General features: G+C 39.1%; 2 protein-coding genes across 2 annotated transcripts; both read right to left on the bottom strand.

Moving 5' to 3' along the window:
* Positions 1-7861: 7861 nt before the first annotated feature.
* LOC127192248 (olfactory receptor 52D1-like) lies at positions 7862-8839 on the bottom strand. Its single transcript, XM_051149574.1, has one exon. The coding sequence runs from the start codon at positions 8834-8836 to the stop codon at positions 7862-7864; it is 975 nt and encodes a 324-aa protein (XP_051005531.1). The 5' UTR covers positions 8837-8839.
* Positions 8840-16323: 7484 nt separating this feature from the next.
* Positions 16324-23667, bottom strand: LOC127192247 (olfactory receptor 52D1-like). Its single transcript, XM_051149573.1, has 2 exons — positions 23657-23667; positions 16324-17257 (listed from the first exon to the last, which is right to left on the bottom strand). Exons 1-2 carry the CDS (start codon positions 23665-23667, stop codon positions 16324-16326), a joined length of 945 nt encoding a protein of 314 aa, XP_051005530.1.
* Between the last annotated feature and the right edge of the window lie 219 nt (positions 23668-23886).

Raw genomic sequence — 23886 nt, 5'->3', positions numbered from 1 at the left:
TCAACCTGTAACATTGTGTTTAAAATTCTAAAATGGGTAATTATGAGTTAGAAATTTGTCATCTTTATCTCTAGCCATCATCTTTGACTTACCTAAATGTCTTCTTCACTTAGACTAGGACAGTCTGTAAATTCTAATAGCAATTTTAGCTGTTTTAGGCTAGAACAGAGAAGTCTTTCTGTATGAACATCTTTACCCTGGATTTTTCTTGGTACTGATTGGATTAGAAGATGCCTAAAATAAAACATATATACATTTTCCACATAAGGTGTAAAAGAAACCACACATCAGTCTGTTAAAATAGACCCCAATTTACTCACAATATAAACACATTCTTATGAGATGTTTGGGGGCATGTACAGGTGGGGGAAGACTGTGGCATTATCATGGATCTATGGTGGGCTCTTCAAGCATATTCATTTCCTGTTGAGGTTTTGAGCATGAGGAAAGTGTGTACGCCTGACGCTACCTTTCAGTCACCATCAGGATCAGCATGTCGGAATACATAAAAAAAAAAAACTAAGAATATTCATGGGTCAATTTTCTCTTATCCTCAAAGTATAATCTCATTTATGAAGGATTATAGGATGCAGCTATGTTACAGGAGCAAAATCAAGTAGGTTAATATGCTCAGTAATAAGAACCTATAAAAAAGGGTTCAGGGCAACAGCTAAGACTGGAATGTTTCTCTGTTAATGGAAGACCACATTTTCTATTTCTTACTTTCCATCAACTGCAATAGAAGTACCTTGTGTTTGGGATAGTTCTCTTAGTTGCCCCAGGCATTTTATGTATAATGTTTCAACTACAAATCAAGTTATGTAAGAGCATGCTTTGCATATTAACTTGAAAAGATTTGGCCTCTTTATATAGCCTTCCCCCAATCACTAAGCAGTGAGCAGCTAAGCCTGCATGCAGATCCTGACCTATCTGACTGTATCTTCCCACGCAGTTAGTCCCGTTTCTAGAGCACAAGGACTGAAAAAGTGGTAAAGCACGACTAAGTGGAATACTCAGTAGGAGAAGCTTCCATCTCAAGAAACATGGCAACAATTAAGTGACTACCACACGTTCAGTAACAAAATTCAACTTAAACTCTGCTGTGATTGAAGAATAAACAGTTACAAATTATTTGGAGAAATAAAAATATCTTCCCTTTCTATTATACTTACCCTGTATTTGAAAGCCTTGACACACCTCCATCTAGTTTCTACATTTCTGATACTCATTCTGTGTCCAGGCAATTAATTGTACCCGTGGGCCTGCTCCAGTTCATTTGCAGTGTACTGTGATGAGCTCCTGGCTTGGTAAACTGTTATGACTGTATAAATTAGTGGGTCTGACAAAAATCTAGACCATTAGAGAACTTCAAAATGCTGGCCATTTATCATATATTGCTGAAAAAATTTTGTCAACTGGGCAGGGTGGGGCTGCATGAGGTAATCACCCAAAAGCCAAGGGCTGAGCAGGAGCAAAGGCAGAGGGAAGCTTGGATAATGAAAATTTCCATACTTATTTTTCTTTCTGTGTAGCAAAGCAAGAAAACATACATTTGACCATTGTTCATATGACATGTAGCATTCTGTATATGTTTTGTTTTAAGCACTTTAAATAAGATAATAAAGAACAGATAAAAATATTTATCCTAGAATAAAGCAACTGAAACAAGCAACTTTTTCTCATCAAGCATGTGAGAATGGAAGTCTTTTGACAACTGGGAGGTGTTTATTCAACAGAATTTTTCATAAGGCTTAGTATTGATGTAAACTGAAGCAAAAGTCTTCATAACACTTGAGTGGAGCTGAAGGATACACTTCTAAAATCAAATCCCAGTATCACTGTTGACTGGAGTCCTCAGTTTTTGTCACAGACATCTCTCCTTAAAGTTACTGTGCAACCCATGGCAAGGAACATGTTTTTCCCAAGAATAAATGAGCTAAAAGAAAGATGGCCTAAACAAAGAAATGGTACGGCACCATCTCTACCATATTCTGGTCTCTGTACAGATTAGCCCTGATACAATGTGCTGAAGGATTGAAAGCAAGCTTGGTTTCTAAAGAGGGTGGATTAGTCTGGTGCCTGTTTACCGAAGTGTCTATGATCAAGAGTTTTATCTCTAACAGGAGTTCCTGTCAAATGGCAAATGCTACAGATAGTGTACCCTCACTCTGCATTCCCAGAAATCTTCACTGGGATAGTTCCACTGGGACTTGTCATTATTGGTTCCTTCATGTTTTCTCTTGTGGTTGAAATATGAATTTAGATGTCTGTGTACAGAACATTAAAATATAAGGGGGCAGTAAGATGGTAAGAAAGGCTTAAGGGTATAGGATATGGTAATGGAGAGAAAGAGAAAAGTATCACATATTTTCTCTTGTGCAAAACTGTATTTAAACATATTTTGTGTACATAGGGAATGAAAGCAGAATGGAATCTGGGATGACAAGTTGGAGGAAGATGGTGGAATGTGAAAAATGTCATGATAAAACTTAATATTTTATACACTAACTAAAATAATTAAAATATAATTTTTCAAATGCAAAATAAGAATAGTTAGAGTTAGATAAGGTCTTCAAAACCTTAGAGACATACAGAATATGGCATTTAAAGATGTTTTTATTATTTTAAAGAGTCACTGAAAATGAGACAGTTTAACTCCTGGCAACACCCAGCCTACCTCAAAGAAGATGATGAGCATCAAAGAACCTCCTTATGGAGATAGAGTCAAATGTGGCAAACATACTACTGGGCAAAATGTCCTGGTTTCTACCACAGATAAAATTCTACCTAAAAAGGGGCAAGCTTGGATGCAGCCAGAGTCAACAGCCAAACTTTGCCAAGACAGGGCAATAGTTCCTGATTCACAAATATATCTGCCAGAGATATTGGTCCAGAAGGCTGAAGATGATGTTCCGACAATAACAGAGAGTGTTGGCCAGTGTTCAGGCAGCAAATTGTCTCTGTCATCTTCTCATTTTGGAAGCTGCTAACCTGCACTCCCGGTATACTCAGGTAATTAATTTTATTCCTTGTTAAGTCTCTGATGAGGTTGAAGACCAGGTAGCTTAGTTTTACAATGAAGCTTAGTTATTTAGAAGTTAAGATGTTTTAAAGTCTAGAACGATGTTTTAAGTTGATAAGGATGAAATATTATAAATATTGATTTACATTCAGAATTTTAGACTCACCAAGATAGGAAAAATGTTTTCTACAAGGTTGCCAAATACAAATAGCCAAAACACTAAGAATGTAACAGTTATATAATTCCTGATTGTTTCATGGTTCTTCTTGCTCTAGGTACTTTATTGTATATATGTGTAATAATACAAATATATATGTAAAAATTTTTTAAAATTTTAAAGAATTGTTAGAATCAGTCCATATATTTATTAATGTTGGATTGGTGAAAGATTGCAGATCTACATAGGAACTCAGAGATATTGTGACTATAAGTACAAGACCTGCGCAAGCTACTCAAGCGTGTGACAATTTTTATGCCATCTCTGAGATGCTCACACATGTTATAACATCTCCAGTCATCCTTGGGGATTGGCAGTAGATTCAACATATTTTATAGCTGAGAGTTGATGTTGTGTTTGTTTTGTTTTTAAGAGCTGTCAAAAGCTGCTGAATTAAGAAAAAGAAGTGTAAATCTGTTTTCTCCCATAGTGTTATTTTTACATATTTGTTCTTTAATAGCACTTGTAGCCGGGCGTGATGGCACACGCCTTTAATCCCAGCACTCGGGAGGCAGAGGCGGGCGGATCGCTGTGAGTTCGAGGCCAGCCTGGTCTACAAAGTGAGTCCAGGACAGTCAAGGCTAACACAGAGAAACCCTAGCTCAAAAAACCATAAAAACAAAAACAAATAGCACTGTTTATGCAAACAGTGAGTGAATGATCTATATAACAGACTCCTTATGTCATTCTTCTGAAAGCAACAAAACCTTGGAACTAAGTATCTACCAATAGGTGACTGCTTAAACTATGTCAACAGTCATACAACACAAGTCTCTAGGACAGCGGTTCTCAACCTGTGGGTCACATCACCCAGGCACGACCCCTTTGGCAAACCTATAACTCCAAAAACATTTACATTACAATTCATAACAGTAGCAAAATTACAGTTATGAAGTAGCTACGGAGATAATTTTATGGATTGGGGTCACCACAACATGAGGAACCATATTAAAGGGCTGCAGCACCAGGAAGGCTGAGAACTATTGCTCTAGAGCTAATAAATAACTAAACTTCAATGTATTCCAATTTGTGTAAACTGTAAACAGTAATTCAGTTCTTCCAATATGATATTGACTTCATCATAAATATTTTTTTCCATAAAAGACATTTAAGATGACTATATTGCGTCAAGGGTATGCTTTCCTTCAATTCACACTTAGACATTTACTAAAACTTAAAATATTCTTCCACAAAAACAGTGATCCCCCAAGCTTTCACATATGCCCAGACATCACTGATTCTTTTTCCAGTTATTACATTTTTTAAGATTATCTGATCAACAGTTCTGGTTATATCAAAATGGACAACAATGTGATCATGACACTTTGTACTGCTAAAAATTTAAAACTAATCTTTTTAAAATACACAAAAACAATATTGAAAAATTTTTACCATTAATACTATACTATATTTGAGGAAGTGGCATAAAATTCATGTAAAAATTAAATGGGAAGAGACTGTACCCAAATTACAATCTTTTCCATTTATCACTTGTCTAGCCACTGCCTAAGCTTAATCTGATTGAATTCTAGGGTGTTTGAGTTAATCAAAGTGGGACCACCTGGAAACTAAATTGCTTTTCAGACAGCTCTGTTGCATTGGAACTAATATCAACAGTCCACAATTAATATCAAAATCTCTATACTCTGGTGAAGACTTTATATTTTGGTCCTAGGAAATGTGTGGTACAATACTCCTTGTTCTTTGTACATTGTTTACTTCATTTAATTTTAAAATATTCAGTTGATATCTTCTAAATGAGATGTCTCCATGCAATCGCTCCCCCTTAGAGCTCGAGGAACCCTGTGGGAGAGGAAGCAGAAGGAATGGAAGAAACAGAGGGCCTGGACACCACAAGGAGCAGAAGGCCGCCAGGACAACCGAGCCAAGCTCATACAAATGCACAAAGACTGAAGCAGCAATCTTCATAAAATTATCTCCGTTGCTACTTCATAACTGTAATTTTGCTACTGTTATGAATTGTAATGTACAGCTTATATAAGCCTGCACCAGGTCCTCTGCATATATACTATAGCTTTTAATTTAGCACTTTTATGGGACTCCTGAATGTTAAACGAGTGGGTTTCTGATTCTTTTACCTTCTCATGGGCTTTTTTTTTTTCTGATGGCTTTTATTTTTAAATATGATGGGGTTTGTTTTATCTTACTGTGTCACTTAGTACATCTTACTATATTGTTTGCTATATTACTATATCTTACTATATAAGAAGAGATAGCTAGGTGCGGTGGCACACGCCTGTAAACCCAGCACTCGGGAGGCAGAGGCAGGTGTTCCTCTGTGAGTTTGAGGCCAGCTTGGTCTACAAAGAGAGTCCAGGACAGCCAAGGCTACACAGAGAAACTCTGCCCCCCCCAAAAAAAACTAAAAATAAAATAAAGAGATGAATGTGGCCCTTCCTTTAAAATAAGAAAATTCATATATTGTATTAACATTTTTAATCTTTGATCTGTCAAACCAGTAAAAATTGCTTTCAGTCACAAAAAATACAATTTATATCTTCTTGCTCATCCATTAGTTAAAATAATACAGATTATCTCATAGAACTTATATATATATATACATACATGTATATAATATATACATGTATTTAACTAGAAGGACACTATTATATTACATTGAATATTCTAACACACTTGACTGTCTTAACAAATACCTATATTTCTTTAATAACAATGTAATAGAGATCCATAATAATGATACATTTTATTACCCTTTGGATGAAAAAAAATTCAGAAGGATATAAAGACTGACAACGATGTAGCCTGTAGAAACTCTTTCTAGAACTGTTTTATTTATTTGTTTCCTACAGAAGGCTTTCCAAATCATTCTGAATGAACTACAGTTACGGTTTATGATTTTTGGTAACCAAGATAAATAATTTTTGTACTAAAAATTAGGAACTATGTTTTAATCTGTGAGACTGGATAGATATGAGTGTACAGTCCTTTAATCTCAGCACTGGAAAAGCAAAGCCAGGTGGACCGCTGAGTTTGAGGTCACCTTGGTCTACACAGCAAGTTCCACACCAGTCAAGCACATAGTGAAATGGACTCAACACAAAGCAAGAGTCAAGTCTGTGGGACAAGTGCCTGGATGAGCTGGCTACTAATCTCAGAGTGTATCATGGGTCTATACGCAGCGCACTGGTTTTTATGTCAGACAATCCTCAGGCACAATTCCATAATGATTTCCAGTGTAGAGCTGATTTTCACAGCTTTTGCTCTTAAGACATTCTCAGAGTTGTTCCATCACAAGAGAGTCTTCTCAGGGCTAGAGAGATGGTTCAGTGCTTATGAGAACTCCCTACTCTTCCAGAGGACCTGGGAGCATTTCCCAGCATCAAAATGGCAGTTCACAACTGCCTTTAACTGCAGTCCCAGGGAATCACACACACACACACACACACACACACACACACACACACACACACACACGTAGTCAAAACACCAATATGAATGAAATTTATAAAATAAATCTTATGAAACTGAAACAGCTCCGTAAGGAGGGAGAGAGAGAGAGGCAGGAGGATCTTCTCTCACATGGATTTAGTTGTGAGAAGTAGAAATGTTGACTCCAGCAATTTTTGCAAATATGCAAGTAATTAAAACCCATATCAATGCGGGCACAGCTTCTGACATGAACTCTGGTGCCCGGGATTTGACCACTTCCTTTTTGGTGGTGAGGCCCCGAGACACACAGAGGAAGGGGGAGCAGGCTATCCCGAAGCATCCTGAAAAGCTGTGGTCATATGGTGGGGGAGGAGGGCCCCTTCTGTCAGAGGTCTAGGGGAGGGGAATAGGGCAGAAGAGGGAAGGAGGGTGGGAATGGAAAGATAGAAGCCAGGGATAACAACTGAGATGTAATTTGAATAAATTATAGTAAATTTTAAAAAATTTTAAAACGTATTAACATATTCATTGTCAAGAGTTTCCTAATATTTTTCCTTCTTCTGTGAAGTTTCTCTAGACATCTGAGCTTGTGTCAAATATGTATTCCCTAGTTCAAAAGGAAGCAGTAAGTCCTGTGGTCCAAGTGTTAGGCTTCTGCCTGGGATGCTAAAACAATGACTCTTTATTCATCCTCCAACTTACTTGACCCTTTGCACTCCTCTCAAACATCTTTTCTATCTCCCAATAGCCTTTCCACCACGCCCAAACCTTCCACCACACACCACCTTCCACAAACACACACACAAAACCCCACATCTGGCTTGACTGTGCATGCCTTGGCAAATTATATATTATAGTATTTGACCATTTATTGAGAATGAGAAAGTTAGTTTGCTCTGTGATACTTTGTATAAAAATGTTCCTCACTGTCGTTCATGAATAGAGTGTATGATGGCATTTAAAGCGCCTTTATATACATTATCACAAGTAGCTTGCTCAACACTGTTAAATATTAAGAGCAAATGATCATTATTTTATCCCAAAAGGAATAACTGTGTCGCTTTTGAGTTACTGAAACCAAGAAGTTCTTCCATGTCTTAGCTTTTTTATCCAAGAATAAATATTATGGCTGCTACTCTGACATTTCAGTGTATTTCTACCATTAGTCAGTTCCCCCTAGACCTTTGCTTCCTAATATAACTGCTGGACTATCAAACAAGTTTCTGATTGTGAGAAAAGACTATATGTCCCTTCCTCCTACATAAATATTTGGTAACTTTGTCCCTAAATTCCTTGGTTTTCACTCCATAAATAATAGGATTGAGCATTGGTGGTACAAGGAAGTAGAGGTTGCCAAGAATGGTGTGGATGTGAGGTGGAATGCCTCTTCCAAAGCGATGAGTCAGAAAGGAGAAAAGACTGGGGGTGTAGGAGACGAGCATGACACAGATATGTGTGGTGCAGGTGTTCACTGCTTTGTGGTGGGCTTCCCTGGAAGAAAGATGCAGGATAGCTCGTATAATCAACACATAAGATGAGGCAATAGCCGAAATATCTATCCCAACCACCAGCAAGGCCACAACCAGACCATATATCCGGTTGACTGTGGTATCCACACACACCATCTTCACCACAGCCATGTGCTCACAGTAGGTGGTGGGGATGACTCGGTTGGCATGAAAGGGCATACGCTGGAGGAGGACGGGCATGGGAAGAATAAAGAGGATTGCTCGTACCAAACTTACTAGGCCTATGAGCCCAACGCGACTATTGGAAAGGATGGTGGAATAACGCAAAGGCTTACAGATAGCCACATAGCGGTCAAAGGCCATGGTCATCAGGACAGATGACTGCATGGCTGAGATGGAGTGGATGAAGAACAGCTGGACCAAACAGCCCTTGTAGCTTATCTTGCTCTGTCCGAACCAGAATATGCAGAGCACCTTAGGAATGGTGGTGGTGGACATGCCCAAGTCAGTGAGTGCCAACAGGAAGAGGAGCAGGAACATGGGCTTGTGCAGGGAGCGCTCTATGGAGATGGTGAAAAGAATGGTACAGTTCCCCATCACAGTGATGAAGTACATGGAGGAGAAGGGAACAGATATCCATTTGTGCTTGTCTTCCATCCCAGGAATGCCTTGAAGGATGAAGAAAGAAGGGTGCTCGGTGCTGTTACAGGGCATCATGGCGGCACCCTGGTGAAGTACCTAAAAGTAGAAACGGAGGACCTACTTGAGCTTTAATTTTTTTTAAAAATCCAGATGCTCAAAAAGGGAAAAGATAATTCAATATTAAAGTACACAAGGCAATCTGAAAAAAAAAATCATAGTATATGTTACGTAGCATGGCACTATACTGTGACGTGAAGGAACAATGTTAGTATGACAGCGTCAATGTCTGAAAGAATTATGCTATAAGAAAGTATTTTAATGAGGAAAACTGTTGATTAATTATTAAAACATATTATTAAATGTAGGTGAATATATAATGAAATATATACATTCTCACTAAAAACCATAACTTAAACCATGTCAGAAAATGAACAAAAATGAAAAAAACCCACATTTTCTCCCAGAAACAATGAGAAAAAAAAAAATACACCAACAAGAGAAAAACAATTAACTTAAGAACACTTCAAAATTTATACAAAATTCTACATGAGAAAATTAAAGAATATCCATTTCTAACAGATACGGGATCCAGAAGGTTTCTTTGTATGTGAGAGAGAATTTTGGCAGTGGTGATGAAGGTGGAAGCAGGCATTTGGGTGACCCGGCGCCTGAAGTTCAGTGAGCAACGCTGTGCGATAGGCTGAGGATGTAAAGCCTATTCCCACCTACACAGTCTTACCTGAATGTAAGGCAGCGAGAAGCTCGGTAGCTAGTCTCAGCCGTCTTTGGCAAATATTTTGAAGTGCCTGTGTACATGCATATGTAGGTATATTTTAACAAGCATCTGTGCTTGGGGTCCTGCATCTCTCCCCTCTCCTCTCAGACATTCAGGAGGCATGCTGTGGAAGCGCTTCTTTAAACCACCCAAATGGTCCAGAATTAGCTTTTTAACAACCCCACCTGAAACACAGAGCCACAAGGCACCATAGCTGTTGTGGCTGAAACTGACCCTGGAGATTGACTGAACTCCCAGAAGATAAAGCTGATTGATCTCAGGGATCTGGAAATACTCAGTCTTGACTGAGGAGAGAGAGCAAGAGCAAATCTAACGATGAGTCAAAGAACAAATAATGGAAGAAACTGTACAGTCTGTGTCTGTGCATTGTTAGTCTCAAGAAAGAAAATTCTAACTCTTGCTACAACAGAGACAAATTCGGTAGACAATATACTAAATAAAATAAGCCACATACCAGAAAAAAATATTTTATGATCTTACTGATGGCATAGAGTCTGTGGGAAAACATACAAAATTCAGAGAGAAAATAAAATGGTGCTTTCTGTGGAGCCAGATAGAGAGAGGAAGTGGAGGAAGGTTACAACGTAGCAGGTACATATGATAATAACTGCAAGGCTCCAGCTACCAGTGAGATCTGGAGATGACGCAGTGCACTGTGTTCAAGACTTCTGCTGAATAAATAGATTATAGCTTCTTTTGACACTGGGAATTTTCCAGTGAGTACTTAAGATGACAGAATGGCTTCATCTGTTCTTTCCTGTATCTGACAAAGTCAGACACCATAGGGGACTAAAATTAAATGTCCTGTGACATCCATAAATAATGCACAGATGTCCTTGACTATAAACACGTACCCCCATCCTATACAATATAGTTTCCTCAGAAGAATGTGTTAATTTTAGTAACACTCAGAAACCATCCTGGCCTCTGTCCAACATCTGCTGTGTGTCACAAGGTGAACCTGACAAGTAACAGTGGCAGGTAGGTACCAACGACTTAGTTAGCAAGCAAATAAGTCCTTCCTTCTAGCTCTGGTTCTTCACATTCACATCCCTGGATGCAGCTCCGTAAACAGGATAGGATACCCTGTGTTTTAAGCAAGAGGACTCTAGCCTCTTTAGAAAACAAACAAACAAACAAACAAACAAACAAAACAACCTAGTTCTTTGCATAGTCACCCTAAGGATAAAAACCCAAGCCTGAATTCTCCTCACATCTTGTATTCCTAACACTTGTGTGATGCTTGTCACATAATGGGCACACAATATGCATCTAATAAATCAATAAGCAGATGAATATGCAAAGAAATAAAATAAAAATGTATCTTAGTTCATGAGTTCTTAATCATTTTAAAGATTTATTTATTATTATATATACATTGTTCTGCCTGCATGTACACCCACAGGCCAGAAGAGGAAGTCACATGACATTACGGATGGTCGTGAACTACCATGTGGTTGCTGGGAATTGAACTCAGGACCTTTGGAAGAGCAGGTGGTGCTCTTTACCACTGAGCCATCTCTCCAGCCTCCTCTTAATCATTTCAGATACCTAAAGGCTTACAACATAATTAGTACGGAGGCCATATCTTCCTCAGTGAATTTCTAACACTCCATGTAACTCCAAATAACGCCAGTGTGTCTCAAAGCATCACTTCCATGGTGTTGTCCTCCTCACTATCCAGCTACTCTCATGTGTTCCAAGGTTTGGATACCAGGAAGAACTCTTTAGCCTAGATCTGACTGGTACCTGTTTTCTCTCTCACGTTGCCTGCTGTAAGAAACAGCCAGACTACACCTCCATCTCATCACCCACTCTTTTCCACTTTCCTGACACATCAGATGCTATCAGAGGGTAACATCTGCATGGTTTTCTCAGTATAATTCCTCTCTTACTCTTTTTGAGCAGACAGCTGAACCTCAATATCATGTCTTATGATCCACAATAAAAGCTAAATAACAGCTGCTACCACCTGCCTCTGATCCTGTCCTAAATGTGTTACTTTCAAGGACTGCAAGAAATCATTTAGTCCATCAGCCATTTTATACACATCCTCATACCCACAAGGTGGACCCCATTCATCAAGGCGACATGCTACCTGCTACCTTATATGATGTAAAGGATGATCAACACTCCTCCCAAAGTTGCTCCACACTCACTATAGAATGTTGTGCCACTCATCACATGAAACTGCCACTACAAGTAGGATTACAACTTCCCATGCTCCTCGGGGAAAAGTTATCACTTTAGGATTGTTGCCATGTACTCTTTACCCTAAAGGAATGAATCTTGATTGGCTTCTTTTTATTTACTACATGGACCACAAAGTCACATGTCTTTGGCTCATGTTTTTGTTCTGTCAGACCCAATTTAGGCACCAATGTGTTGCATGACAGGAACAAACATCTATTCATGTCATAGGGCAGCAAGAGGAGATCAAAGAAAGAATCCAACTCTAACTTACTGAGCCAATGAGGTTACGGGATTGTGTCCAACTCTAACTTAGTGAACCAATGAGGTCACAGGAACTATCATAGAGGCACAAATGTGGTGACCTGAGCTTAATTCTTGGAGCCCACATAAAGACAAGAGAGAACTAAGTCCACAGAGTTGTTCTCTGACTTACACACACACACACACACACACACACACACACACATACACCCATACACACCATAGCATGTGCCACCAGATATTATGCATGCACATACACAAACAAAATAATAATAGTAGTAGTAATAATATTTTTATTTATTATTATTATTACTATTATTATTATTATTATTATTATTATTATTATTATTACTACTACTACTACTTAGGGGCCAGTGATATGGCTCAGAATGTAAAGGTGCTTGCCACCTATCATGATATGAGTTAGTTCCCTATAACCCATACAATCGAACAAGAGAATAAGTCCTCAAATTTTTCCTTTGAGCTCCTTACATATGTCATGGATCACTTGAGGCCAGACACATACACTTACACAGGCATATGCACAAGCACACACGCACACTAAAGAAATAGATGAAAGAAAAGAGCTAAACTGAAATGCATGTTTGTTACAAAATCTTATATTTATTATAAAAGCTGTTATAATTTATTGGTATTGTAAATTCAAAGTAATATATGTTGTTTTAATAACATACTGATATGACTAACTGGTCATATTTTTAAAACTAATGTTGATAGCTCTGAATTTATAGTTTCTTCATTTGTTCATTATACTTACGTTACTGTATTTCTAATTATATATTTCTATTTCTATAAGTGAATATTCAAAATAATCTTAGAGCCATAAATTAATGTAGAAAGTAATTTAGGAGGTCAAAAATATGAATCTTTAAATATTCTCTTGGGTTTTGCCACATAGAATCACTGTATCAAAAACTCTTTACAGAAAAATAAAATTTTCATAAGCGAATTTTTATGACTTTGTTTTTTAAACAGAAAATTCTCTCTTTTTTCAAGTTTGTTTATTTATTTTTGTGTATTTGAGTGCTTTATCTGAATGTACACCTGCAGGCCAGAAGAGGGCATCAGATCCCAGCATAGATGGTTGTGAGCCACCATGTGGTTGCTGGAAATTGAACTCAGGACCTCTGGAAGAGCAGACAATGCTCTTATCTGTTGAGCCATCTCTCCAGCAAGACTTTGTGTTTTTAATACATGATTTGCAACTATTTTTTGACTTGACATAACTATTTTACATTCATATCTGTGTTTTGTTTATTCTTGGTTTCACTAAGGCCTTGGTTTCAAAATAATAAAAATCATTAAGATGGCTTTTACACTTAAACTTTAGTGTCTATAGATGATGACTACATATAATAAATATATGTTTGTGTGCTTAAAAGTAACAGATGGGTGAATATAATCAAAATGCATTGTATGCATCTATGAAATTCTAAAAGAACTTAATTTAAGAATCATATTTTTTTAAATGGTAGTAGAAATAATTAGGTGCTCTACTCTCCAAATTAGTAATTCTGTCATGAGAGTTTTGTTCTTTATATAGTCAGTGTAGGAGAAACATTTTGATGAGTGTTTGCTTTTTGAATCTAATGAAACATTCATTTTCACTCTTACTGTAAATTCAGGCACAAAACTGTAAAATACACTATCAAATAAATAAACACCAGCAATTTCCTGAAGGTCTCAATGTCTATAACTATTTTTGCTATCAGAATAATTACATAATTATAGTTATTAAAACTTAATTCCTTTTTTTTTTTTTTTTTTTTTGGTTTCTCATGGTATGATTTTTCTGTGTAAATTTGTCTGTCCTGGACTCACTCTGTAGACCAGGCTAGCCTGGATCTCACAGAAATCCTCCTGCCTCTGCCTCACCAAGTGCTGGGTTTACAAGCATGTGCCACAATGTTCAGCTATTAGTTGCATCTTATACATTAATTGGATGATCAATTTTGTACTGTTTTGATAAAGCTGGTTGATATTGAAAACTGATGAATGTTGTTTAAATTTATTTCCAACAAGTAAGGGTCATCTTCCTTCACCAAATTCCTGCTACCAAATAATCTTTTTTTTTTTTTTTTTTTTTTTTTTTTTTTTTTTTTTTTTTTAAAGTATTGGCTATTTAGAAACCAAGAAGCAAAAAGATTTCTCCTGCTCCTCACTGGAACAGATTTCTCAGGTGGTGTAGATACCAACCAGAGAAGTTCTGAGAGGTTTTTTCCAGCTCACATGTTTGTCCCAATTTCCATGTCTGCTGTTACTAACTTGCTAGTCAGAATCAGTTTAAACTGGTAATTCTTAAGGCTCCTCATAAGCAGGGACTCCAGAGAGAGCCATGGCTAACCCACCTTTCTGCATACCAATAACAGAGTTTACTGCCTCTGGATAAGACAGCAGAACAAAATCAAGACATGTTTCATTGTTTTCCTTTGTTTCATTATAAATATAATTTATTATCTTAATTCAGTGTATCTTGGTGAATGCCTGAGGTTTTTTCAATTCACTGAAATAGTTTTCCTATAATCACAGCCTAATTTCATAAAATATTTTTCTGCTATCCATTATAAAATGCTACTCTTGAGCATACACGTGTGTGTGTGTGTGTGTGTGTGTGTGTGTGTGTGTGTGTCTGTGTGTCTGTGGGAGAGAGAGGGGAGGGAGGGAGGAAGGGAGAAGGAGAGAACAGCTACTCCTCTTAACCCAATGAATTTTTGATTAGTTGACCCCATACAATCTCACTTAGCATACTTATTAACTTTTGTAATTGTCCTGTTTTCCTTCCATTGTTAAAGTTGACCTTCAGTTTTTTTCCATCAGTGGAATTCCTTCTCTGAAATCACCCTGTCGCTGGTAGGACAGAAGACACCATGCCTTTTATGCTGAGTCACTGCAAGTGATGATGTGCTTTGCTGAAACCACATCTTCGCTTCTCCACCCAGGTTGTGAATTTCCTAGAGTATGTACTTATGCCTATTTGCCTGTAAACACAACTGTATATCCAGTATACAGTTTCCTTGATAAATTACAATAAGTAAGCATGCTCTCTAAAAGCTCTTACAACAGACTTGTTCTCTGTGAAGTTTCTTGGCTGAGCAGAATAATGAATGGGTTATTTCTGATAGGTTACCAAGTGGTGAAAAGCTTCCTAAACAAAACTTGCGGGTTTCCCAACACTGTAAGCTTTAGATCACTAAATTGTTTCCTTAAAATGGGTAAGATGACAAAGTTCATGGTATGTATACTTTTATGATATGATTATGTTCTTTGTTGATATGCCTCACCAAATACCACATAATAAATTAAACCAATTATGGCTAGGCCATTGAAAAGGAAAGACATTGAAGTTGCAAAGTAGGATGGATACCTTTGATGATCAAGAATATCTGGTAATGGGACTGCAGAGATGGCTCAGTGGGTAAGAGCACTGACTGCTCTTCCAGAGGACCCGGGTTTGATTCCCAGCTCCCATGTGGAAGCTTAAAACCACTTTAAATCCAGTTCCAGAATTCAAAGGAAATACGCAGGAAGGCCAGCTGCTTGAGGATTCTTATTACCCTGACTGCATGCCACTAGCAAAAAACTATCCTTAGGACCCTTGCACAGCGAGGAAGCTACCTACCGAGGTAAACAAAGGATCATACCAAGTCCACAGTGGCCCTCAGAATGTTTTGCATGTTGAACTCATTGTGTTTAGAAAACCAGGAAGCAGAGGTCACAGTCATGAGGTAAGCATATTCTTCTCAGAGGGGCATCTTTTGAAGTGATGCTTTGAGGAACATGTGCCCTGCCTTCCCTCTGCAATCCTGGCTTCCCATTTCTTCACAGTGACTCACCCAGCCATCATCTTTAACTGTTTCAAACCTAACCCCAGGTCCAAAGGGCCTTAATTTCTTATAGTCTCCTGTGGCCAAGGTTGAGATCTCATTAATGACACTGGTTCTAAGAAAGCACTGACATCAATTAATAAATATGTGTGTGTTCTTAATTCCTTGAAATGATATGTAAGTGGGTCTTCAACTCCACTTTCCCTCTACTTACAACATATGAGCTTCTGTAGAGAGACACAGTAAACCTCCGTGGCTCTTCTTTCAAGTCTTCTACATTTCCTCCTAGCCTATTGTTTTCCCTTTAAAACTAAATCTCCGTCTACACCTAACTTTATAGGTGTGAAGGGGCTGCTCTGAGATCCTCAAAATTTCAGGCGTTACATGATACTGGCTTACTGAAATAAACAAAAGCAGCAACCTCAAGCCAGGAACTCACTAGTCCCTTGAACATATAGAGATTATTGTCACCTCCTCTTTACAAAAAAGTCAAGTATTCTCTGGCGGATTTGTTTGGTATTGATGCCATAGACTAAGGGGTTGAGAACAGGAGGCACAAGGAGATAAAGATTTGCCAGTATGATGTGTACCTGAGGAGGCACACGGTGGCCAAAGCGATGAGTGAAGAAGGAAAAGAACGCAGGGATATAGAAGACAAGGATTACACAAATATGGGCTCCACACGTGCTGAATGCTCGGAACTGGGCATCCTTTGAAGGCAGTCGCAGCACAGCCTGCAGGATCAGGACGTAGGAGGTGGCAATGAGGACCACATCCATGCCAGTGACTGAAAGGGCTACCGTAAGACCATAGATGGTGTTTGGCTTAATACTGGCACAGGCCAGCTTGGCTATGCCCATGTGCTCACAGTATGTGTGAGGGATGATGTGACGTCCACAGAAGGGTAAACGTTCGATGAGAATAACAAAGGGGAAGACAAAGAGAAGGCCACGCATCACGCACGCCAGACCAATCTTCCCAATTACAAAGGCATTGAGAATGGATGTATAGTGAAGTGGCCGGCAGATAGCCACATAGCGGTCAAAAGCCATGGCCAGCAGAACAGCTGACTCTGTGGCAAAGACCGCATGAACAAAAAACATCTGGGTGAGGCAGCCATGGTAGGAAATGACATGGGATCTGAGCCAGAAGATTGCCAGCATTTTAGGCAAAGTTGTTGAACAGAGGACCAGATCAGTAATAGAAAGCAGGCACAAGAAGAGGTACATCGGCTCATGGAGGGATCTGTCTGTTATAATGATGTAGAGGATAGTGCCATTTCCAGCCAGAGCAAAGATGTACATGGAGCAGAAGGGAATGGCAATCCACACATGCTGGTCCTGCATCCCCGGGATTCCGAGCAAGACGAATATGGAAGGGTGGAAGGCAGTGCCATTGAGGCTAGAGGCAGAGAGCGTCATGATGCAAGGAACAGGCCGTCTTCCTAAAAGTGGTTAGAAAATTAAAGTCTATTATCTTAAATGCCATGGGTGCCTACTAAATGTTTCTTCAATTTCTTGTCCTCCATTCACATGATTGCTGCTCAAACTCAAGACTTCTTTGTTTCTAGTGTACATTATTAAAATTCTTTAAGTGACAGTGTTTATCTCACTTCTCAGATCTGCATCTTCAAATAAGACTTCTATATTGTGTCCCAAACCTTCTGACATGAATGCAGTCAGTGGCGATTCTAATTTAACCTTTCTTAGTGTGCACACATGGTATAGAATATTTTGTATTCAACTTCTCCAGCCTTCCTTCTACCATTGTGCACTGTGTCCTAGGCCCTGGATCAGTGACGTGGATTCTCTCATCTTCTTACTGGAAGAAGTATTTGACCATATAAAATAGCAGCCTGCTACTGAAGAGGAAGGAGACAAAGGGTAGACACCGATTTCTCCTACTAGCTTGAAAAAGTGTTGTGAAAGTGTTGGCTTCCTTAGCTGAACTGTCATTTTAGCTCTGGCTTATGCTGGTGATCATATCTTCCTCTTATCCCTTCTGTCCAAAGATTGTGAGAGTTCCTGCGATCACTTACCTATAAAACTCCTCAGCACCTGTGATGGCCTTACACATTCCTAACACTTTAGGAAAAAAAAAAAAAAACTTTCTCAATTACATTCTCCTAAAGTATATAAATAGAATAGCTGACCTCTTTCCTTTTGGGATGCTAATGCAAAACATGTGAGGCTCTTCTTATGCTTTCTTCTACCTACCTACCTACCTACCTACCTACCTACCTACCTAGCATATTTCACCTCACATTTTACTACATAATTCATGTTTCTAGTATAACAAGTGCTGTGGAATATCTGAGACGTGTTTTCTCAAACCACATGTCTTACATATGGCATTCTTTCTATACAAAAGACTGTTTCCATTTGTGACCTGACACACAGCTAGTCAGTCAAATGTTAGCTGAACACATTTCTTCTGACTTCTGCTCTTACATAGTGGCACGTACATGCATATGTATATAATACATATATAGGTACATACACACAACACACAGAGAGAGACTAAATAAATGTTTAATTCCTTAATAATGATGTATGTTTCTCCCCCACCTCACTCTCATTATTCTGTGAAGTTTCTGAGTCCTAATTTTTCTCCATTTCCAACAAGTGTGCCTTAGAGACATTAGGCCAATAAATAATGTTTGGTGAACAACAAGTAAGAATTGAACTCAGCAGTTCAGTTTTCTGACAGACTTAGATAAGTGACTACTGTTGAAAAATGGGAAATTCCTCCTGAGAACTCTTTTTATGAACAACATAATACTTTCCCTTCTTTAATATGTGGCTTCTACCATGTTCTCTTCATTGTATATACTCCAGGAAATGTTTCTTATCAACTCTTCTGTAATATACTACAGCACAGATAATATTAATTAACTATTAAAATTGATAAAAACATAACTTAATGTACTTGAATCTATATAATTGAAATCTGTCTGTTTCTAGACATGGCATATGCATGGCTTTGCTTATAGACTGTCTCCAGACAACTTTGCTCTGGATCTTGAGAGTACAATATCTCAGAGCCAGTCAGCCAGGTGAGTGCTCTGGGACAGCTCTCAGGCAACAAGGGAAAACAGACTTGTGTGGGAAGCATGCCATGCAAAAAAGCATGCCAGTTTGAGAAAGCCTGTCTCAGATATTTCACAGTTGGATACTACATTAAACTCATAAATGCAGTAAGAAGACATACTAAACCAAGATACGTCAATATAAGGATAGAATGCAGCTGGGTGCAGTGGTACATGCTTGTAATCCTAGCACTCAGGGAGGCAGAGGCACATCTCTGTGAGCTCAAGGCTAGTCTGGTCTACAAAGCAAGTCCAGGACAGCCAAAGCTATACAGAGAAACCTGTTTTGGAAAGCCAAATTATAGACAGACAGACAGGCACACACACACACACACATTATTTATATATGTATATATACACACACACACACATTGGGGTGTACTGTGGAGAAATGTCACACAAGCCAATTTCTACTCACAGAGGTCTTCCTTGAGGAAATGATTACTATTCTCCAAATCCAAATCTTCAAATTCTTCAAACATCTTTCTGGTAGTTTGGCTTCCAGTATTATCAGCCTTTTGCAGATCCTGTTCTGTCGTCCAGTCTGAAACATGAGAGCTATAAGCTAGATTTAGACTGCCAGGGTTCAAAACACATCTTTGCTGCATATTTTCTGCTTTGATGCTTCTTTAAAAATTTCTTTCTGTCCTACACACACATGATAGCACTCCATGCATATATTACCAATTGAGAAAACATGTGAAATCTATGATGTAACCTAAATAACTTAATGCACATTCATGGAAATGTTCGCGCTTGCCTCTCATGATCTGGAAATCTGAGTCCTTGATTTATTTATTTAGCACTAAAAAAAGAAAATGTCATTTGAAAAAGTGAATTTGAAAGGTATATCAGCCTTTTTTGAGTTGTCCACTGCACTTCAATGTGAGGGCACTATGATCTGACCACAATATATAAAATAACTCTCCAGCAATCCCAATCCTACCAAGATGCCACTGTTGTTGAATTCCTTTCATTAATTTGCTTTGGGTTCAAGGTACTATTATTGTATTGGGGGTCCTTCCATATATAATGAACAAACATGTTTTATGTGCTATGAAGAGCAGAGTAAAAATGTAATAATGAGTACATTACCTAGTAATGTAACATTTAGTCAGTCACCATTTTTCATCAGGAAAACATTGCAGCAAAATATATTTGCTTATGGCTGTCTAAAATTAATACACATGAAATACTAAGACTATCTACATAGAGTAAATTAATTTATAAAGTGTCATCTGTGTTGAGATACTGTGTAGTGTAAACAAAATGGACTTTCTAAGAATGCTGAATACATTCTTAGGAATTCTATAACAATGTTACTCATTGGTACATATAAAAGCTGTTACTTACATACAGTTGGTCTGATGCGAGTGAGAGCAAGATGTAATTAAGGTTTTACTGTCTATGATTTCTCATAATATCATGTTTTATACCTTAAATATGTACAATGAATTTTTTAACTCCAGAAATCTAACCTTGTTGTTTTAAGGATGACTACACCTCGAGCTCCATCTACCCTATATTCAGACCACAAGGAAAACAGCCAGAGATTAAAACCTGAGACTGTAACAGGAAGGATTCACACACACACACACACACACACACACACACACACACACACACGACTTGTTTATGAAATGTTGTTGTACCTTATGCATTGTAACTACCGAAATACCTGAGGTGTTCAAAGAATTAGTTTCTACATAAGGCTTTGTCTAAAATGACCTTTAAAAAGGAAAAACAAAAATCATTGGTGTTTCTGCATCGCTGCCATTTCTCCTGCCCTCCCCACCTCTCTTCCTGCCTTCACACAACGATTTTTTACTTTATTTACAGTACATTGTATTCATCAAACACTCACCGCAGATTCAGTGGTTAACACAAAAACTCCACCCAGCACATATAACCGTAGTTCCTGATATGTGAGTTCTGGTCCTTTTTACACTTAATTTATGATAGTGTTCTTGGTCCAGAGAGGCTGAGGTTGACTCAAATCACTAATGGTCCTAGATGCTAAAAATAGAAGTAAATTTTCAGATATCATCTCAGGGGATACATATTAGCCAGGGCAAGATCTGCTTTTAAAATGTGAACATTTTTTTTTCCTAATTCAAGGGAAAGAGTTATAAACAGCTTTACACTAATGGAATAATAGACTCCAAGACTTTGAACAAAATGTTGCAACCAGATTGTGCCAGGCTGTTGGGAAAAGTTAGGAGAAAGGAAAGAATCAATGAGTAAATGAAGAACTCAAAGAGATAGATAGTTAGATAGATAGATAGATAGATAGATAGATAGATAGATAGATTAGATAAATGGATAGATAGATAGATAGATAGATAGATAGATAGATAGATAGATAGATAGAATGAGTTGAATTTGCAATTTTTTGTGTGTTATCTGACCTAGTCCCTCATAGTTGCTAGTTTTAAGAAAAGCTGTATCTGATCTGCCCTCCCGGTTGATATTGAAGATGATCACTTCCCTTTAACATTTAGGAATATTTTCCATAGTGCTTCTTTTTTTATATCCTTCACCTAAATATACAAGGTGATAAACTATGTAGTTACTGCTCATTACGGTGCAGTCTGAGGGAAGGGAAAGGAGGCCAAGGGAAAAACACTCTGCCCTTCGTCACCCAGCTACTCATTTCCAATCCGCCATCGGACCCTCGCCTACCTCAGCCCTGCTTCTGCCTTTGTGGAAAGATAAATGGGTTGCTCAGGGTACATGTCCCCTCCTCGCTGAGTGAACTCTCTCGCACAGAAAAAAAAAAAAGATTGGGGTCCCATACCGCTAAGTCCTTCACAGTTATTAAAGAATTCCAATGTCTCACCGAATCTTACAACCTCACTTTCCATGACGTACTACTCTCCTTAACAGCCTTCTTCTCACCAAGGCGCACAGGGCAAGTCTGGAAACAGGCTAAGGCGCACGCAGGTGGAATCCACCAAACTAATGCCACCCACCCAAGTCAGGGCTGTTGTGGTTCCTGACCAGGATCTGGAATAGGACTACAATACGGGGGTAGGGGCGGATAGTGGGAATCCCGAGACACTGATGGAAAACAACTCCTCACCACCTGCTTCTCTCAGACTTTCCCTGGCACTAAAGTCACACTTATATGCCTAGAGAGGGGACGCATGACTCCACAGGCAGAGGTCTTAAGTGGTGACATTTAAGGTGTACAAAAATACCTGATGTTGCCTAAGGGCTTTCAGCTGACTAGGTTCCCTCAGCACCCAAAGCCTGAGAGCCTCCAGGACCCTGCTGCAAATATGGTCAGGCGGGTCACTGGGTCTGGGTCTGCCTGAGCCCCCATAAGCCACCTTGACCACATCCAAGGTGCTACCAGGAGGTACAATGGGCTCTTGAGCTGCACCCATGGCCCCCACATCATCAGGGCCAGCACACCTTTCAGCAGACTCTTAGGCCTGACCCTGAGTGACTGAGACAGGCCCCAGGTAGTCATCCTGGTAAAAGGCAACCCACTGTAGTGGACTGAGTTTCTGAGCCCTAACCCAGAGAGAGAACAAATGCCAGATGGCAACATCTCAAGAGTTTACCTGACAGCCGGGTGGCACTTCTACTGGGGAGAGAAATGCATGCTGTCTGCAGTGAACATCCGTCTATTATATCCGTTCTGTTGCTGGGCAAGCAAGAGCAAGTAAGCAGATTACAAGGGCCAATGAAAAGCAGTTAACTTGAGCAATACCACTATTTTTAAAAAAAATATGGAATTGGATACTGCCTTTAACTCCCCTTCCCCTCCTTTTCCTAATTCTTCTAACTGCTTCCTGTTTTACAAACTTCCTGTCTAGCTGGGTGGAGTGGCTCACACCTTTAATCCCAGCACTTGGGAGGCAGAGGCAGAGGCAGGTGGATCACTGTGAGTTCGAGGCCAGCCTGGTCTACAAAGCGAGTCTAGGACAGCCCAGCCAAGGCTACACAGAGAAAAACCCTGTCTCGAAAAACCAGAAAGAAAAGAAAAAAATTCCTGTCTAGATTTCCTCAACAAAAAGTTGTTGGTTTTTTTTTTTTAATTTTTTTAACTAGACCTTTAACGGTTGTTAGTGGTACAGTTGTTCTGGGTACAAAACCGGAAGTCTGTGACTATACCTCAAAAATGAAGATCAAGCTTGCCCTGTGGACTTCTACATCCCCTAAGCAGGAAGCGACTTCATGATAACATTGCCCTCTTTCTTGACCCCTGATTGGTTATTGATAGTAAATAAATAAATAAATAAATAAAATAAAATAAAAGAGGGGGGAAGAATATAGGGAAAGGGGGCCAAGAAAAGAACACCCTGTCTGAAGGGGACCCCAGATTAGGCACCAACTGCACCCAAGCACCTGCTTTCACAGAAAGACTCTTCGTTAAATGGGGAAGAAAGTTCAAGTGGCTGCTTTCTGACTCTGGGAGAAGAACAGCAGCAAATGACCTTGCAGATGTTAGTTTTTAAGGGCCATGATGGGCTGGGAGGCAGCGGTATGATTTGATTGGGCATATTAATCAGGAGAACGAAAGGGAGCTTGTGGTTGGTAGTCAGCCTCGGAGGCTAGCTGTAGGGTTGTAATCTGTAGTTTACAAGGGAGAGGCAAGGGGGACAGGCAAGGCTTCTAGAGCCATACTTGCCTTCTTCAAGGTGGCTATAGCCAGTGTCTTGTCACAGTTTCTGACTCAGCCGCAAACGCAAGGCCAGGATCACGGGAGGAACATCCTGCCACGTACTTGACTCAGAGCTCCTAGACTTGGAAACCCCATCCCCATGCCTCAGCATTGATGGCCAAAAAAGGTCTCAGAGTTCAGGCCAAGAAATATTTCCAGGCCAGGCTATGTTTTTCCACTATGGAACCGCCGCGCAAGTTCCAAAGACCTTATAAAAGCCCGCCCCTCTGCCCCACCCTCTGTTATCTCTCCTCCCATTCAGAAGCAGCT

The sequence above is a fragment of the Acomys russatus genome, chromosome 7 (genome assembly GCF_903995435.1).
Source record: "Acomys russatus chromosome 7, mAcoRus1.1, whole genome shotgun sequence".
Lineage (NCBI taxonomy): Eukaryota > Metazoa > Chordata > Mammalia > Rodentia > Muridae > Acomys > Acomys russatus.
Note: the sequence above shows the minus strand (reverse complement) of the source record. Positions and strands in the feature narration are given on the sequence as shown.